The sequence below is a fragment of the Triticum aestivum genome, chromosome 1B (assembly GCF_018294505.1).
Source record: "Triticum aestivum cultivar Chinese Spring chromosome 1B, IWGSC CS RefSeq v2.1, whole genome shotgun sequence".
Lineage (NCBI taxonomy): Eukaryota > Viridiplantae > Streptophyta > Magnoliopsida > Poales > Poaceae > Triticum > Triticum aestivum.
This window is the reverse complement of record NC_057795.1, coordinates 597069877-597083577: the sequence shown is the minus strand read 5'-3', so window position 1 is coordinate 597083577 and position 13701 is coordinate 597069877. Positions and strand designations below refer to the sequence as shown.

Sequence of the window (13701 nt, the reverse complement as noted above, 5' to 3'; positions counted from 1 at the left end):
GAGGGCTTTGGAGCATATCACTAAGCACGTTGAGCAAGCAAGCCATTAAGCAACAACTCGTCCCCTCTTAATTGTATTGGCTTTCCTATGGACTCAATGTGATCTTGGATCACTAAAAGTAAAATATAGAGTCTTGTGCTTTGAGCTTGAGCCAATCATTTCTCCTTAGCATCTTGAAGGGGTTCCACATCCTCTAGTCCATGCCACTCCATTGTTGAACTTATCTGAAACATACTAGGTAAGAGTATTAGTCCAACAAGAGATATGTTAACATTAATTACCAAAATCACCCAAGGAGCACTTGTGCTTTCAATCTCCCCCTTTTTGGTAATTGATGACAACATACATCAAAGCTTTAGATAAAGATATAGAGAATAACAAGTAAAGCTTTGGAAAGACATGTAACATGCATAGGCTCCCCCTACTTGTATGCAATCATGTAAATATGGAATATAGGAGCATGTGAATGCATAAGCATGACAGAGTAAGCAATGTGTTACATGTTTCTTGGCTATATGCATCAGAGCAAATGATGTGAATATAGGAAACGTACCTCCATGCTCATGAGTCCTTCTTGCAAACAGTATATACATCAGCAAGAGATCCTCATACAGATGATTGTGATGCATATACTTACCTTGTGGTATTGAGTTGGCTTAGGAGGGAATGAACCTGTGTAAACAAGGTTAGATAACACAGATACACGTACTAGCCATAGCAAACAAAAGAAACCACAAGAGTACCAAGACTGGGATGACATGTAGAGAGTTAGTACTGAGTACTCCATTGGATATAGACATGTCCCCAAAGGTAAAGATGTGCAATGAATTCAAGGATTTACTTCCCTTAGATGTCTTGCTCCCCCTGAATCTAACATGGGATACTGGGAGAAGATAGGGAACAGAAAATCAGAGCAAAGAAAAGAAACATAGCTAATGCAAACAATCAAATATGAACATGTCTTTCCCCTCTTAAAGACATGTGACTTCTCTCCTCTTGAACACCAAGCATCTAGGGTCTTTTGAAGTGATACTTCTGTCTCCTTGTAGAAGAACTCTCTCCCCCTGAGTATTTTCTCCCCCTATAGAAATGACTAAGCTTTGATGTGATCTCTCTCTCCCCCTTTGACATCAATTTCCAAGAAGGGTTCTTCTAGATTTTTGTTACAAATGGGTTTGGTCCTTGAGTCACAGAACAAAGCAGCAAGTCGAATGTGATGCTGGTAGAGGACAAGAATCATTGAGTGGAGCCGGATCAAAAAGAATGTAGGAACAAGTGGCAAGATGTCTTTCCTGCAGTGGAATCGGTGGCACCGAGTTGTGTGCTTCGGTTGCACCGAAAGAATTTAGTTGGACCGAAAACAAAAGACCGGTGTGACCAAGTTCAACACAGAGAAAACACTTTTCACCTCAGCTCACTAGTCAAGTAAGATCTCACAAGGATTTGCAAGGAATTAACTGAAAGATTTGCAAACAATTGGATGCAGGGAATGCAGGACAAAAAAGAATCAGAAAAGAAATCTAGATGAAGTTTTTTTTGAAAGGTGAAACAAATATGCATGAGACAAATGCAAGAGCGCAGAAAAGAACACAAGAGAACTTCATCTAGAATTGGTCGGCGACAAAGTCACCTATGTTAGAGTATATTGACTTAGGAGTCAAGTGAGATCACTTGATCATAGGTCATACTCATCGTTTAAGTTCAAAATGGGGTTACCATTTTTTGTTTAAGCATTTTGATGTATTCACATCTTGTTGAGTTGCTTTTACTCATGACTTGGAGTAAAGCTTCTCTAAGATGGAATAACATACCTTGGGTGGTGGTGTTGATCGTGATCATGTAGTTGAACTTGTGTGGGTTGCTCAAGGTTGATGTAGCTCATCAAGAGTTGGGAGCTCTACTTGGAATTTGAGTGCATCTACCTACATGAGTTAGTCTTGCAAGGAAGAGCACTTGTGCATCCAAAATAAAAATCATAAAACTCAATATAGAATTTGTCAAAGGATATGTTTGAAGGGTTTCGTGCTTCCTTGTCTTCAACCACCATTGTTGACTTGGTGATGTAGAAATTTGCTCAAGATGTGAGTGGGTTGCAATCTCATAGATTTAGATTTATCCAAGTACCTACAAGGGTTAGATGACATGCAAGGGTGCAAATATATCCAAGACATATAAATAGCAACATGAAAGGAATATCAAGGTTCAGTCAAAGGCTCATGCCTTGCATGTATCCAAATGGAGTTCCTACTCCAAGTTTGAAGCATCAATGATGTTCAATTCACCTCTCAAACGGCAAAAGAATTTCTCATCAAGCGGTTTGGTGAATATATCCGCTAATTGCTTATCAGTGTGAACATGCTTAAGATCAATGTCCTCTTTGGCAACGTGATCTCGAATGAAGTGATGACGAACTTCAATATGCTTAGTTCGAGAGTGTTGCACGGGATTGTGAGCAATCTTGATAGCACTTTTAATGTCCATTTCATACAAGGTGATATCATGGTGATTAGCATAGGCAAGTAAGATGCGAATGAACTCAATTCTAGCAATGGGGGCATATGTCTCACCATAGTCCATATCTTCGACTTGAGTGTAGCCTTGGGCGACGAGATGTGGTTTGTTGCGAACTACTTGTCCGTCTTCATCTTGCTTGTTGCGAAACACCCATTCGGTACCAATGATGTTGTGGTTGCTGTCGGGCTTATCAACCAATGTACAAACTTGATTTCTCTCAAAGTTGTGTAGCTCTTCATGCATGGCGTTTATCCAATCTGGATCTTCCAATGCTTCTTCAACCTTCATAGGTTCAATGCTAGAGATGAATGAACAATGTTCACAAAAGCTAGCCAAACGAGTTTTAGAGCGAGTGATTCTCCTGGTTTGGATATCATTGTAGATTTGCTCGACGGGATGGTCTTTGGTGACTCTTGCTCGAACTCGTGGAAGCTTTTGCTTGGGTCTGGGTGGAACATCTTCTTCATCTTGTTCTTATTCTTGGCCTTCTTCATTGTTGACGTTGTCGTTCTCTTGTCGTGGTGGAGAAGGAGGTTGTTGATGTTCATCTTGGTGTACTTCCTCGTTTTCTTCGTCTTGGTGTGTCCCACTTGTGGATGCTTCCGTATCAACTCTTGGTTCACCTTGTCGTGAGGTGGAAGCTTCCACTTGGATGGACAAAGTACTCTCCTTCACCTCCGTTGGATGAATCTTGCCAATAGACAAGTCTTGGATTGCTTCCGAAGGGTCTTTGTCTCCTACATCAATTGGCAATTGCTCTACTTGCGAGTCGTTAGATTCATCAAACTTCACATCTACCATCTCTTCAACCTTTCGGGTGAAATTATTGTAGACATGGTAAGTGTGAGAGTTTGAGCCATAACCAAGTAGGAAACCTTCATGAGATTTAGGAGCAAATTTAGAACTACGATGCTTATCAAGAATGTAGCACTTTGAGCCGAATACTCGAAAGTATCCAGCTTGGGGTTTGTTACCGGTGAGGACCTCGTATGCCGTTTTGCCGAGTAGCTTGTGAAGATACAAGCGATTTGTTGCATGACAAGTTGTCTCAACCACTTCCGCCCAAAAGTGCTTCGGCGTCTTGCACTCATCAAGCATCGTTCTCGCCATTTCGATGAGCGTCCGGTTCTTCCTCTCAACAACTCCATTTTGTTGAGGTGTGTACGTAGCCGAGAACTCATGTGAAATCCCTTCTTCATCAAGAAAGGTGTCCACATTTGTGTTCTTGAACTCCGTTCCGTTGTTGCTGTGAACCTTCTTGATCTTCACTTCAAAATGATTTTGGGCCTTCCTGGCGAAGTTTTTGAAGATCTTTTGGACCTGCGATTTATCATCGAGAAGAACACCCACGTAAATCTTGAAAAATCATCAACTATAACTGGACCAAAAGAATTTCCACCAAGACTTTTGTAAGCGTTGTGACCGAAAAGATCCATGTGAAGTAGCTCGAGTTGCCTCCTCGTGGTCATGATGTTCTTCACGGGATGCCTTCCTCCAACCTGTTTACCTACTTGACAAGCGCTGCAAAGTCTATCCTTATCAAATATGACATCATTAACGTCGAGGATATGATTACCTTTAATAAGCTTGTCAAGGTTTCGCATGCCCACATGACCTAACCGTCTATGCCACAACCAACCTTTAGAGGATTTAGCAATTAAGCAAGTTCTAGGTTGAGCCTTTTTAGTGAAATCAACAATGTATAGTTCACCTTTGCATATATCGGTAAAGACCATTTTATGATTATCTCTATGAAAAACTTGGCAATCTACTTCGGTAAATAGGACATTGAAACCAAAGTCAGCTAGTCTAGAAACAGAAAGCAGATTATAGCCAAGAGATTCAACGAGCATGACATTTTGTATGGAGCTATCATATGAGATGGCCACCTTACCGAGGCCAACCACCTTACCCTTTGAGTTATCACCAAAAGTGACATACTTTTGAGGGTCGTTGTTTTCAGCAAGCTCACGAAACATATCTTTATCTCCGGACATGTGATCAGTACATCCACTATCAAGAACCCATTCCTTTCCTCCTGCCATGTATCCCCGAAGATTTTCCATAAGACCAAAGTGTGTCATTGCATCATCAAGATCAAAGTCACTATCATCATCCTCATCATAGTATCCATGTTCAACATCGTCATGTGATGGATCAATTCCTATAGAGAGTGATTCATTAGAATGAGTTTGACAATGATCTTCTTTATGAATTCTAATAGCTTCAGAAATAATATTGCTAATAATTCCAACATCTCCTTTGGCACGCATAATATTGGTAAGCTCAAATAGACAATCACCAAACTTAGGATCATTGGAATTCATCTTACTCAAGGCAATAGACTTATGGAGAATTGCATCTAGATTTTGCAAGGAATAATTTGGAAAACGTTCCTCAAGAAATTTCCATATGGTGTAGGCACACTTAAGAGTAGGAAAGCAACCTATCAAGTTTCTAGGCAAACCTCTAGTGATAAGATCAACAGTTCTAAGATTGCGAATCATGTCAATTGATTCATCAAGGGTAGGATGCATAGGATCAACATGAGGTGCACAAGGGCTAGTAATGTACTTGTTCAAATGATATTCATTGAAAATCACAAGCATCTCACTTTTCCACTCATGAAAATACTCTCCATCAAATATAGGAACTCTATGTCTAAGACTCCCCAAAGTAGACTCATCCATCTTCCTCCAATGGTGATTAAACCAAATCAATGGAGACCAAAGCTCTTATACCAATTGAAAGGATCAAGAAGAGGTGTCTAGAGGGGGGTGAATAGACTCTAAGTAAGAAAAGTTGCAGTTTTTAATCTCTTTAAGTTGAAGTGGAGTTTTGGCACAAGTTTTAACATTCACAATACATATCAAGCAAGCATGACAAGAGTATATGAGCAGCAGAAACTAAAGCATGCAAATTGCAAGAATATAAAGGGATGGGATTGGAGTGTGCAAAAAATTTGGAGACACGGAGATTTTTTATCCGTGGTTCCGATAGGTGGTGCTATCGTACATCCACATTGATGGAGACTTCAACCCACAAAGGGTAACGGTTGCGCGAGTCCACGGAGGGCTCCACCCACGAAGGGTCCACGAGGAAGCAACCTTGTCTATCCCACCATGGTCGTCGCCCACGAAGGACTTGCCTCAGTCGGGTAGATCTTCAGGAAGTAGGCGATCTCCTTGCCCTTACAAACTCCTTGATTCAACTCCACAATCTTGACGGAGGCTCCCAAGTGACACCTAACCAATCTAGGAGATCCACTCTCCAAAAGGTAATATATGGTGTGTTGATGATGAACTCCTTGCTCTTGTGCTTCAAATGATAGTCTCCCCAACACTCAACTCTCTCTCACAGGATTTGGATTTGGTGGAAAGAAGATTTGAGTGGAAAGCAACTTAGGGAAGGCTAGAGATCAAGATTTATGTGGTAGGAATGGAATATCTTGACCTCGACACAAGTGTTGGTGGTTCTCTCTCAAAAAATGTATGTTGGAAGTGTAGGCATGTTCTGATGGCTCTCTCCACGAATGAAGAGTGGGTGGAGGGGTATATATAGCCTCCACACAAAATCTAACCGTTACACACAACTTACCAAACTCGGTGGGACCGAATCGTGAAACTTGGTCAGACCAATTTAGTTCATAATGTGACTGTTAGGCATTTCGGTGGGACCGACATGTCAACTCGGTGGGACCGACACCGTTAGCGTTAGGGCATAATGTAATCTCGGTGAGACCGATTACACAAACTTGGTGAGACCGATTTTGGTAATAGACAAACAGAGAGTTGGTCAGGCAAGCTCGATGGGACCGATTCGCTCATCTTGGCTGGACCGAAACGTTATGAAAGGGAAACAGAGAGTTTGCATTGCAATCTCGGTGGGACCGATCGCTCATCTCGGTTTGACCAAAACGTTACGAAGGGAAACAGAGAGATTACAATCCCATCTCGGTGAGACCGAGATCCCTATCGATGAGACCGAAAAGACTAGGGTTTCTGGCAGTGGCTATGTCAACTGAACTCGGTGGCGACGGATAGAAAGATTTGGTGGGGCCGAGTTTGACTTTTGGTTTGGGACATATGTGGATGTGAGAAAGTGGTTGAGGGCTTTGGAGCATATCACTAAGCACTTTGAGCAAGCAAGCCATTAAGCAACACCTCATCCTCTCTTAATAGTATTGGCTTTCCTATGGACTCAATGTGATCTTGGATCACTAAAAGTAAAATGTAGAGTCTTGTGCTTTGAGCTTGAGCCAATCCTTTGTCCTTAGCATCTTGAAGGGGTTCCACATCCTCTAGTCCATGCCACTCCATTGTTGAACTTATCTGAAACATACTAGGTAAGTGTATTAGTCCAACATGAGATATGTTGGCATTAATTACCAAAATCACCTAGGGAGAACTTGTGTTGTCAGTCTCCAATTTGCAAGAGAAAACGTGTCCGGACCACTCCACAGATCAATACACGATCTTGTTGGATGGCTTCCGCGGTTTGGACGGATGCCGATGGTTTGCGGGTCCGCCTTGGGGGGGGTCCTTCAAAGCTCTTAATTTTTCTTTCTGCTTGTGTATTTTCTATTGGTTTTGCTTTTGTTTTTTGGACAACTGAACCTTGTCTTTTATTTAAAATCAATAAAAATACGCAGCAGAGTCTTGTTGTTCCCCTTGAAATAAAAGCTTTTTATTTTTATAAGAAAGCCAGTATGAATAGCTAGTCTTAAAAAAGAGGTCAATTTTTTATAAATATATTCAAATTTGAACTAATCAAGATATCCATTCAAAGAAAAAAACACTTCTGCCTAAAGACAATAGCTGTGCCAGGACTTTAGCCTTGTGTATTCAATGCAAACATGTCTAGTTAAATCTAGGTGTTCATACGAATTTTGTTAATTGTTTTGTTTTGCATATGGTGCTTTGCTTCTCTCGTTTTTTTGTTTCTCCTCAATTGTATTCCTGCCTTCTCTTCTCCGCAGTGGTCTAGAGGTGTCAATACGAGGCCAGGACTCCAATCCAATGATGGAACGTGTGTCAGCTCATCTCTCAGCGCGATGGACTTGACATCGTTTGATTCTTCTTAGTCGACTGAGATTTAGTGAAGTCTCAGTCGATGAGATTAGCAGTACGATTTGTTTTTGCTTCGATCGATCTGTGTTCTGTCGCGCTGATGTATTTCTCGTCCAAACCATACTGGCCTTTCTCCTAGCAGGCACTGGGCCATCTGCCGCTGCATTGCTTTCCTACCTGGGCCACGGGTTGTGACTTGCAGTCCTTTTCATTGTTTTTTTCTCAATAGGCCTTCGATGTGAATATATTGTATTTATCTTTTTTTGTTGTTGGGCTTGTATGCACAGTAAGAAGCTCATTAGGGTAGCTCACTTTTTGTTTCACGTGTATTTATCCTTCCTTTCTATTTCTTTTTTCCTTTTCTACTTTAGTGCATTTAGTTGTTGCTTTTATTAACCTGTTTTTACTTGTATTTATATTTTAAAATTTCATTTTTATTTTGGAAATATGGAACATCGAAAATATTGTAAAACAAACCTTTTGGCACGCTTGAACTATTTTTACTCTAACTTGTTGATGTCTTTTCTACATGATCTTTTTTGTTTATTATGTTGCCTATTCTTTTTATTCTTTTTATTTTGTATCATTTATTCATTACCCCCAAAAATATTTTAATTATGTTTATATGTCATATTCTTTTCTACGTCAGCCTGAAAGATAAACAAAAGTTTTTCTTTGTATTTTAGCACTAAAAAACATCATGTGTCCCTTCCGCGCAACTGTAATTATGGGAACCACGTGCAACTACAATTGGGTAGAACGCGTGCACAACTGCTTGCATCCAAACTCACGTGCAGCTTGTCTCCATTTTTTGTTAGTCTTTTTTTCCCTAGTTATTTGGCATTTTTATGTGGCATTTTCCTCGATTCATTTGTTTGTCCCTTTTTCTTTTATACTTTTGTTTTCCTTCATCTTTTATCGTAATTTTGTTCCTTGTTTCTTTATTTTAGTTTTTAGTTTTTCTGGATTTGGTCACGTAACACTTAATTGTGTCGCGCGAGCGATGCTGCTAGGCATCATAAGCCGTCTTCTCTCTTTTTTAGCATGGGTGGGATAAGCCTAGCAGTGCAAAAATAACCGAGCTTCTTATGTTGCATCCCGGTTATTTTTGCAGTGCAGCCTTTTTGTCCTATTTATCCTGTTTTTATGGGAGATTTTGAGTCATCGGGTGTTTGTTGCTCTTCTTTTTTATTTCATTTTCTTTCTTTTTTATTTTCATTTTGCTTATTTTTTCTTTTTTTTCTTTTTGTCAATTTTTTTGTTTGTTTTCTTCTTTCAGATAGTTTTCTTATTTTTTTTCTTGGGTTATTTTTTATTTCTCATTTTCTCGATCGATAGAGAATTAGTTACATCTCATTTTTTTGGTAGCTATGGATTTTGGACATCAAGTTTTGTGTGTGGTTGGCATGTGTGTTGTGTTGATGGCAACTGTGGTTTTGTTTTGTCGGAGGGGGCGGGGAAGAGAGAGGGGGCTAGTTGCATGTCCAACTGTAGTCATGCAACTGCATGTCTTTCAACATGGTTGCAACTAGGTATTTTGTTTTCTGAAAGAGGGAAACAACAAGGGGGAGGGGAACGTTGCATGTCCAACTATACTCATGCAACTGCATGTCTTCTAACTCGGTTGCAACTTGGGGCTTTTGTTTTGTCGGAGGGGGCGGCGGGAGAGAGGGGGGGCAGTTGCATGTCCAACTGTACTCATGCAACTGCATGTCGTTGAACATGGTTGCAACTGGGGGCTTTGTTTTGTCGGAGAGGGCAACAACGACAGAGAGGTGGGGCAGATGCATGTCCAACTGTAGTCATGCAACTGCATATCTTTCCAACTTGGTCGTAATTGTGCTTTTGTTTTGTCGGAGGTACTGCGAGGAGAAGGGGTCAGTTGCATCTCCACACTAGTCATGCAACTGCGAGTGTCGTTCCCCCGACTGCAACTACATGTCTTACAACATGGTTGCAACTGGGGCTTTGTTTTGTCGAAGGTGGTGGCGGGAAGAGAGAGGGGGCCAATTGGCATGTCTAACTATAGTCATGCAACTACATGTGTTCCAACATGGTTGCAACGGGAGGGCTTTGTTTTGTTGGAGGGGTGATGGCGGGAGAGGTGGAGACGGGTTGTATGTCCAATTACACTGATGCAAGTGCATGTCTTCCAACAATGGTTGCACCTGGGGGGATTTGTTTTGACGGAGGGCGCAATGACGAGAGAGGGGGGAGCAGTTGCATGTCCGTTTGTAGTCATGCAACTGCATGTCTTTCTTAACTTGGTTCCAATTTGGTTTTTGTTTTGTCAGAGGGACTGCGAGAAGAAGGGAGCAGTTGCATGTCCGTTTGTAGTCATGCAACTGCATGTCTTTCTTAACTTGGTTCCAATTTGGTTTTTGTTTTGTCGGAGGGACTGCGAGAAGAAGGGTTCAATTGCATGTTCCACACTAGTCATGCAACTGTAATTGTCATCCCCTGACTACAACTCCATGTCTTCCAACATGGTTGGAACTGGGCCTTTTATTTTTGCCAATGACTGCAACTTCATGTCTTCAAACATGACAACAACTTGGTGGTGTTTTGTCAGGGGTGGGGGCAGTTTGGATGTTTTGTCGATGAGGGAGAAGCCGGTAGTCGCATGTCTAATACTAGGCACGCAACTGCAAGTGTCTCCACCGACTGCGACTACAACTCACTGGGTGTTTTGACTCCGTGATGGTGCAGTTGCATGTCTGCTGACAGGCACGCAATTGCAAGTGTCGCTCTCCGATTGCAACTGCATGTCTTCAACATGACCGCAACTATGTGTCGTTTTAATGACAAGGGGGGAGGGGCAGTGGCATGTCTACCACTAGGCACACAACTACAAGTGTTTCCCTTGGCTGCAACTTCAACTCACTTTTGTTTTGTCCAGGGGAGGGGTAGCAGTTGCATGTCTGCATTAGGCGAACAACTACAAGTATCAACCCGACTTCGACTGCATGTATTCAACGCAACACCAACTTAGCAGCGTCTTTTATTAGAGGAGGGGACAGTTGCACATCTGCCAATAGGCCGCAACTGCAAGTGTCGCCCCTATAACGGTTGCATGTCTACCACTATTTCTAGTTTTCTGCTTTTACTTCTACTTTTGTTCTTGTAGGTCTTTTAGCTTATCTAAATAGTGGTGTTTTCTCTTTCAAACACGCCACCCAGTCTACTTTTATTATTGTAGGTCCTCTACTTTTACTATTTTTTAAGTGTACTTTCTATTTATTTTTGCATTTTGGATTTATGTTGTTGTTTCTTTTCTAAATTAGTGATGTTTTGGATATTTTTCTAAAAAATTAATGCCACTCAATTTGCACACACGTGGGTTGCACACAATTTCTTTTTATTTCCCTTGCTTCTTCCAATTGCACGGATTCAACGGTGCAACGCAGCAAGTATGGACAAGCAACGTATATTTTTCCCTACCTTTTCTTCGTGGTGGTCCGTTGGCACGTCTTCTTTTCTCTCGCTTATCCCGATCGTGAAGATCCAGTCGTGCGATGCAACACGTACGGCCGACCAACGTAGTATATATTATTTTCCTACCTTTCCTTATTCGCAGTGGTCCAGTGGTGTTAGTGATGGAGCCAGCATTCCCAATTGGCAAACCCAACGAGCGTATTGTCCGCTGTCAAACATTTCTTTTACGGGCCAGCTAAAAATCAGTCGACTGAGATTTAATCAAGTCTGAGTCGACCATGCAACATTTTTTTCCATCGTTTGCAATATTCTTTCCTACTGTTTGCAACATTTGTCTTGCTGGTTGAAGCATGTCATCCCTCGTCGGCTGTAGCACGTCATCTCATCGGTTGTAACATCGCCCATTAACGGTTGTAGCATTTTTGTTTGAACGGTTGTAGCATTTGTTATTGTTGCTTGTAATGCCATTGCAACATTTTTCGTCGCCATTTGTAGCATCCAGCCGTGTCGCTTGTATTAAAAAAACATCATGACGTCACTCGACCGAGACTTCGTTAAGTCTCAGTCGACCGAGTTCTAGACACACCCTTTCTTTTATTTCGGAAATGGCCGCTGTCAAACATGTCTGGTGACATTGCTGACCACGCATTCCAACTTGAAAAAAAAAATCACGTGTCGTAGGCCAAGTTCACGCAGCTTCCCCGCCGCGAGCCCGAGCCTGCCACCGGCGGTCCACGTCCGACAAGAACAAAGCCAGCGCCGCGCGCGACGACCCGCCGTCGCTCCAGGCCGCGGCCGCGCCCTCCTGGTGCTGCGCCGCGCGCGCCCTGAGCTGCCTGCCCTCCTCGGACTCCATGACCAGCCTCACCTTGCGCTCCACCTCGGCGGCCTCCACCAGCCCACGCTGCCACCCGACCATCTCCGCTGCGAGCCCCATCTCCCCCACCATCAGCAGCTTGTTCATTTTCTGCTCCGCGTGGAGCGGCCAGCACAGCATCGGCACGCCCGCCGCCACGCCCTCCAGCACCGAGTTCCACCCGCAGTGCGTCACGAACGCGCCGGTGGCCCCGTGGCGGAGCACCTCGGCCTGCGGCGCCCACTGCTTGACGACGCGGCCGCGGCTGCCGGTGCGCTCCAGGAACCCGTCCGGGAGGAGCGCATCGAGGTCCGGGTCGCCGCCGTGGGGCGCTCGCACGACCCACAGGAACCGGTGGCCGGACTTCTCCAGGCCGGTGGCGATCTCCTTGAGCTGCTCCGCAGAGTGGTTCGCTGCGCCTGTGCTCCCGAAGCAGAGGAACACCACGCTGCGGTCCGGCTGCGCGTCTAGCCAGGCGAGACACTCGTGCCGCTCGTCCGCCTCGCTCTCGATGCCGCCGAGGAATGGCCCGAGTCCGACGCAGTACACCGGGGGCATGACCCGGCCAGCGGGGAGGCACCGAGGGTCCCTGAGAGCGTCCACCGCGCGAGCCTCCAACGACTCGACCGTGTTCACCAGGAAGCCATCGGTGTCCGGGATCCGGGACAGCCCGGCCATCGCCGTCTTGTACGTGTCGCCCTCCGGGTCCTCGAGCACCTCGGCGAACAGGTGCGAAGCCGGAACCGGCGGAAGGCCAAGGAACTCGACAGGGGCGTCGCCCAGCTCCTTGAAGCTTTTTCGGCCGCCCTCCCCGAGGACATAAGGAAGCTGGGCGAAGGCCGCGAGGGCGGCGGCGCCGGAGGTGAACATGACGTAGCCTGGGATCCCGAGCCTCTTGGTGACCTCCAGTGCATCAGCTGACACTGACATCGAGTCCACGACCACGGCGTGGACGCGCGTGGAGGAGCAGAGGAAGTCGTGGAGGCGGTCGTTGTAGCGGCGCACGAGGTGGAAGTAGCTCGCGAGGAACTGCGGGCCGGGGGCTAGCCTGGGCGGGTCCTCCACAGGCGGGAAAGTGTGGAAGCGGACGGACGGCATGGCGGCGGCGGCGCGGCCGATGGCTGCCGCGAACGCTGTGTCCCCCATGACGGCGGGGTCGATGATCATCGCGACGGAGACGGCGTAGCCGTGCTCGAGGAGGGAGCCGGCGAGCCGCATCATGGGGACGAAGTGGCTCACGGTGAGGCCGGGGTACAGAACCACCGTCTTCTCCATCTGCGTTGGAGTTGGACTATCTTTGGCGCGGGGAGAGGATGGACCTGTGAAGCTCTGTTTGGAAGCCTTCATCCTTCCTGATTGAGCCGTGATATGGAATGGGAGCTTGTAGGTTGGCGTTGGTCTATCAGTCTGTACTACACACGATAGTGCTGAATGCAATTATTTTTCGGTTCGCACGTCCAAACAGCTAAGTACACGATACACTGTTCTAGACAGTCCATAGTGCCAAGCGAGATGAACTTCACTTCCTCGTGTCGTTCTTCTCGCCAATATCTTTTTCAGATTCTTTTCCAGCAATAGTTAAGTCAAACTTTATGCTCCTAGTTTACTTCCTGATTGTTCCCCTCAGAAAACAAAAGTTTACTTCCTGATTGGTTAGCTTGCGAAGCGAAAAGCATAGAAGTATTTTGAGAAAAAGGGTTTCGCCCCGCTTTGTATTACAAAACAACCAATCGATACATCCGACGATAGGATTGGGGCGGAAGCAGCACAAACACGCTCAAAAGAAAGGAAAGAGAAAACAGAAAAGAAACAAATGCCGATAACGGC

At 44.6% G+C, this 13701-nt stretch overlaps 1 protein-coding gene across 1 annotated transcript; it reads right to left on the bottom strand.

Moving 5' to 3' along the window:
- Nucleotides 1–11422: 11422 nt before the first annotated feature.
- On the bottom strand, nucleotides 11423–13321 carry LOC123141230 (UDP-glycosyltransferase 88F3). The gene has a single exon (XM_044560430.1). The coding sequence runs from the start codon at nucleotides 13219–13221 to the stop codon at nucleotides 11707–11709; it is 1515 nt and encodes a 504-aa protein (XP_044416365.1). The 5' UTR covers nucleotides 13222–13321; the 3' UTR covers nucleotides 11423–11706.
- Between the last annotated feature and the right edge of the window lie 380 nt (nucleotides 13322–13701).

Excerpts from the sequence above, each read along its gene's own strand:
- LOC123141230 (XM_044560430.1), bottom strand. The coding sequence starts at position 13,221 with ATGAAGGCTTCCAAACAGAGCTTCACAGGTCCATCCTCTCCCCGCGCC.